Here is a 6199-nt window from a genome sequence, read left to right on the forward strand (position 1 = left end):
CATTTTAAAGCCACATAGGCTTGGACTCAATGCTGTACAGCAGAAACCAGCATGAGATTTAGAAAGAAATACATAATCTACTTGGGAAGGAGCCAAATTTAATTCCTTACTGCACCTACAATCTGTGGTGCACGGCACCTCCTTAGAAACTGTCTATAGTCCCTTCAGCAATGATTATGGGCAAAAATATGGATTGTCCAAGTTCTGATCTGTTCTGAAGTGAAAAAGAATTAAAACAAGGTGGCACTAAAGTGTTCAGGTGAGAACTGATGTACCTTAAAGATAACATTAATTTTAACCTTAAATTAATTCTGTGTGGCAAACTACACACTTGGATAGGAACTTGAATATCCAATTCTGCACTCTGCATATCTATATGAAGTAATGGAAAGAATAAAGGCCTGTCAGGAGGTCAATATTGACTGGTAAAAATACATGTTGATAAAGCATCTAAACTTAAAAACTGAGTTCCATTCAGTCCATCTGACATCATTAAACTAGTAATAAACAATGAATTACTCTGGCTTTTGTTTCTGTCCGTTCCTGCATTTTAAGACATCTTGTCTTATAGGTCTGAAAACCTCAGGAGATTTCACTACTGGTCTCACTGCTTTCCACTGAGAATTTGTGGCTTGGTTGTCATGGAGACATCGTATTTCTCCAAGAATTGCTCATATTGATCCGTGGACAGGCGTAAATGGCCAGGCGAATGTGAGGAGTAAAGGGGGTTGGGCAGTACTATAAAATGACCAGAGGTTATGGGTCGGAAATAAGCTCATAGCAAACACTTAGGTAAAGAGAAAGAAACAGTTTCATTTTGTTTCAGGATTTCGTTTTTGCACTTTATGCCATTGTCTTCTTTCACTATAGACTGAAAGAAACTTGTTAGTCACTTGTCATGTCAGATCTTTGGTGCTTGTCCTGACACAGCTGTCAGCCTTCCAGCTCTGTGCAGTTCAGGGACACAACAAAGAGCTAGGAACATGAATTATTTATTGCTCCTTGTGCAGATGAAATTCTGTGATAAGAAATTAAGACACTTCTGCCAGAAGTGCTTGTTTGAAAGGAAAGATTTGGTAACACAATACATTTACTTAAAACTTACCACTTACTTTTAGTAGCAAACATTGAAACAATAATATGACATTCAGTTGGCTATGATTTTCTCTGGTATTTCTCAGGTGCTTTAACTTTGAATAGTATCTTGGAATTTGACAGTGCCTGGGAGGTCAGCATTTGTTTTGGTGAAAAGTGTGACTTTAGAATTTCTCTCACACATATTCAAAGTCTGGGCAAACTTACAAACTTCATTTATAAGTTTTTATTAAAAAGTCTATATATATGTTTTGCAGAGTCTCTTGTGCTTCACTTACAATATGTTGTATGTGCAAAAGTGATGTTAAGAAATACATTGATTTTATTATCCCTTCTGGTGAGGAAAAGGTGAAAATATGGCAATATACCTGCAAGAAATTCCAACCATTCCTAGAAAAGGTTCTTTATTACGACTTCTACAAGAATCAGGAAGGCTATAGACCAGCCGTTAACAGACATATCTGTGCATTGTGTTTTCTAATGGTGAAAGGTGCAGTCTCTAACCTTGACATTAGACTGAGTTATTTTCAAAGTGATCTTAATTTTCTAAAATCACTTAAAGCTTACTCTTTATTTTACTTTCACATTTTCTATATGTCTGCACATGTTCTCACTGCTCTGGATGTGGGCCTCCAGCAATTGTAGAAAAAGGCATATACTCAGATGAATAGCAGGAATCTATTTGACTACCCAAGACACCAATCTGAGATTTACCTGTGATTTCTTATGTTCAATGTGTGATCTGAACTACTCTCAGATAGGTAATGAAACCCCTCAACCTGCACTTTTCTCTTGGATAATTCACAGTAAACACTTTTCACATGTGATGGACACAGGTAAATATCAGACTGCAGTTTCTTGTCTAAGTGAAATGGATTTTAGTTGCTCCCTTCATGTGCCTACAAACTGCCATTATCTGTGATAGTCGCTCATGTCTATTTTAGCCCACACACAGAGGAGATGCTGGGCTTCTCTCCCAGATGCCTAATAGTAGGTTTATCACTGCCATTTTCCCCACATGGACTACTTCTGTTTGACATGCAAAGCCTTGGCTTTTCAAGGCTGCTGTGGCCTTGAACATAATAATCAGGTAAGAACTACAACAGCTTTTTGTAGAACTTGACTTTTAATGATATCAACCACCCATTAAGAATTCCCTATCCCTTAGAGTGCTTCTTTAATATAAATATTCCCAGCAGTGTTTTCCATTTTATCAGAAAAAATTTCCACATTTAGGGAAACTGAGAGAGGTTGAAACTGAGTGAACATGGATGTGTAAGTTAGACTTCTAGGTCTGAGCTATTCACCCAATTTCTCTTGTACAAACAATGGTGGAAATTTCACACCTCCAGAGGGCAGATCATCTTGTCCAAAGGGAGTTGCTTGAGATGGGTTTTAAGGGGATTGAAAATGCTCTGAATTTTGTCATTAAAAGTCTAAGAGGATTGTAACAGGACTTGGCACAACTTGAGGTTCTTAGCTTTCATACGTGGTGCAATCCCACTAAGGAGGGTTCTGCAAGCACAGCTCTTAGGAGAAAAAGGAATAGATTTGAGCTGGAGTCACAACAAACATTGTAGGCACAGATACCCCTTGCCTCTTATTTCCCCCAACAGAGATATTGCAGTAGAGTAGGCAATAGACTTTTACTTCACTTGGTAATAGAAGGAAATTGAGCGTCCCTAATGGAAGCTTCGCTTGGAAGCTGTAGACAGAAATTAGAGTGTTTCCTCTCTTTTGGATGAAACCCATGTAAATTGTAAGAACCCTATATACTTATGGCCTTCAGTAGCCAGACAGTCTGCCTGAGTCAGCTGGTCCCTTCTGCACCTCATGATCTCTTCCCCCCACTTCATTTCGAAAACATTGCCCATATGAAATTTTTCCCTCTTCATTTTTTGACTTTTCAGGACAGAATGTAATTCTGGGTGTAAAACAGATAATAGTGAAAATCCAAGCAGTTTTCAGTCTTGTCCCAGACATACCTTGGCATAGAGATGGGAAAGATCTCTGACTGTCCCTGAAATACAGTCTGAAAGAGAAATGAGTCTGCAAATAGAAATGAGAATGTACCAAGAACAACAGATTCTTATTAGCAACAGTGTGCTTGAAAATACAGCACTAAAATTGTGACTGTCTTGTTATAAGGCAAGTTACAATTACTCTATCGAATAGTCACTTACCAGCTCCAAGTTCCATCCACTGGACAATATGTTATTTAAACCAGCACTGCGTCACCTATATGGCTGTTGATCGGTACACAGCCAGAATGTAAAAGGAAATATTCTCTAAATTTCCAGGTATGAAGCATCCTAGAAAAGCATGGTTTTCTTTTTCTGTATTTGCACATGAAGCTAAAACCTGATGATTGAGAGTGCTTTTCTGTGGAATTCTGATAAGCCATGACAGAATTAAAATATAATGCCTTATTAATATAACTTTCTATTACCTCTGTTTACAGCTATTGTAGGATTATTTCTGCTGAAAGAAAATATATATAATTGAAAATTATATTTGCAGAGGAAACATAAACAGTCTACTAATTTAAAACAGAAATTACCTTTCTGCTGATCCACTGGAATGTTTTTCTTTAAAACAAAAAAGGAAGAAGAAGGAGAAGGCTGTTCAGGAGAAAAGTTTTGAGGAATGCCATACATTCTCTTGAGCTGTTTTGGGCTCCACGTTGCCTCTTGTAGTATAGCAGTTATAATGTAAACAGTCTTCTGGAGGTAGATCTGTGATGTTTTTTGACACTAGCATGTTGCTGATGAAACTTTTCATTCCATTACAAAATTATAGAGTTTATTACTCTATAAAAAGATTGTAAAATAACTTATTTTTTAAAAACAAAATCTTGCCTATTACCTCAAACTGTAAAATCATTAAGCCAGATGAATACATTTCTTTTCCAGATGACATGAAGCCACATCCCTGGATATCTAAGGTGTGCTCCTGTAAGGTGTGCTAGAAAACCCTGCTAAGCCAAAAGCATTAGAAGATGCACAAGAACAGCCAAGAAACAGGATGTATGTGGTGTGGACATGAAATGTCTTGTATTTATTATTGTATACATTTAACAATTTATTTTCATAAGAAATACCTTCCATAAGATCAGCTTCTATTTGCTGATTTATTGGCTTCAATTCACACTTCCATCGTTAATATATTTACATTTATTCAATTAATTTTAGACAGTTCTAACATAGAAAATATCAACTCTTTATTTATAGATGTTTTCGCTAGTTTTTGTAGTGATCCCAAATCTTACAACTTTGACCATCATCAATTTTAATACTCTTTTACACACATCAAATTTAATTTTTTTTCTTTCCTTGCTTCTGACTTTTATTACCAATAAGATTTTAACACTGAGCAAAACCCAACGCATTTGAAATAATTAGAAAATTTGCTTGCATTTAAAGGAAGAATGCACATTTTGAATTAAGCATGGAATATTTAGAAACAACTAAAATACAAAGAATGTTCTGTGCACAGGAAAGCATGGGAAATTGATTATAAATCTGGTCATGTCTAGGATATAAGTTTCCCTTTTCTTTAAATACTGCCATCACCATCATCTGTAGAAATGTAGTACCAATATGAAGTTGGAGAAGCCCATTGGAGTCCTCTTCTGAAATTATATACTTCATTGAATTTCTATTTGTGCTGGGAAAAAGCTGGGAAAAGCAGCTATACATTTTTGTCTTAAAAAAAAAAATCATTATGTTTGGGGAATATTTGCAGCTTATTAGACTCATTTATCACTTAATGTTCTGGGGAATTTATGCTGGTTTGACAAATAATGACCACTCAGAGCAGTAAGCTCACTTTCTGTATTACCAATAGTCAATGTGCTAATGAAGTCAAAGGGACTTGAGGATGTGCTTTTCTGGATCTGTATCTTATGGTGGAAGTCCTGGTCTGATGTTGTCCTTCCTAATTGTTATGTTAGTCATAAGCTGCCTTAACTAGGAGAGTGAAGATTTCTTCAGTGTGGAAAGATTCTCTGGCAATGAATCTCTTTCTTACTTGTGGGGAAATGTCTTGGCTGCAGAAGTGACAAAACCAGGTTTCTGTTGCCATACTATGGCTTGAATTTGGTTAAACATGAAACAGACGTGAAACCTTCTTTCTTCTGCTTTTTTATATCCCATGCGTCCATATCTCTAAGTGCAGTATATGGCAGCGAGGTCTTCAGAAACATTGAATGGAAGGGCCTTCTGAGAAATAGTATTTCAGTTTTTATTCTACTAAAGAATATGTCATTAAAATAGGCTGCAATCCAGAGAAGATAATGATACTTAATGTCATTTTTCTGTAATTGTAAATACCATGCAGAGAAATTACATCTTTTATCAGAGAAGTCACTAGTTTTTACAAATTTTGGTATTTTTCAGAAACAACTTTCCTTATTCTTAGAAGGCATTTTCCTATGTAAAACATATCTTTTGTTTATATAAGCTTGTATTTGATTACACTGACTAAACAATCTGAATGTTGAGTGTTATGGCTTCATTATTTCCCTTATTGTGCTGGATGTCTGGAATAATTTCGTAGACTTATTTATACTTGTACAACACAACTGAGAGCAGAACGTGTCTTCAGCTGACATATATCCTCTTCTTAACTTTTATGGTGAAATCAGAGTTGCAAACATCAAGAAGGTAAAAATAGAATTGCAAATATAACTACAGGAACTTAGTAACACTAAAGGAACCTTGCAGACAGTAAAACAAATGGCAAATAAAGGAGGGACCTTGCTATCTCCTTTGCCACACATCCTTGTCAACAGTCACCTCTAGTTTGCTGCAGTAGTTTTCCACTGGCATTGAAAAGTCCATTTCCCTTCACAACAAACATTACTGTTTTGCATCAGCATCTGCTCACTTGGGCCAGCTCTGTTCTTAGTGCCAGGATAACAAATCTCCTTAAAACTATTTCTACATGATATTTTAAAAACTGACGTGTTCAAAGAGGCCTCATAGCTTAAGGAATTGGCATTGTCTGTAACACCCAGTACTGCTGTAGTAGCAGTTAAGTTGTGCAACACAGTGTTTGATTGCTTGTCTTTAATTCTGCAAAGCAGTCCACATCAGCAGACTGC

General features: G+C 36.3%; 1 protein-coding gene across 1 annotated transcript in view; it reads left to right on the forward strand.

The window, feature by feature from the left end:
* WDR72 (WD repeat domain 72) overlaps positions 1-5632 on the forward strand; it is a 138208-nt gene extending 132576 nt beyond the window's left edge. Inside the window, exon 20 of the mRNA XM_069798213.1 lies at positions 4008-5632. Coding sequence (XP_069654314.1) covers positions 4008-4063 — 56 coding nt within the window. The 3' untranslated portion in view covers positions 4064-5632. The remainder of the gene's footprint in view (positions 1-4007) is intronic.
* The last annotated feature ends 567 nt before the right edge of the window (positions 5633-6199 follow it).

The sequence above is a fragment of the Haliaeetus albicilla genome, chromosome 12 (assembly GCF_947461875.1).
Source record: "Haliaeetus albicilla chromosome 12, bHalAlb1.1, whole genome shotgun sequence".
In the NCBI taxonomy this organism is placed as follows: Eukaryota; Metazoa; Chordata; class Aves; order Accipitriformes; family Accipitridae; genus Haliaeetus; species Haliaeetus albicilla.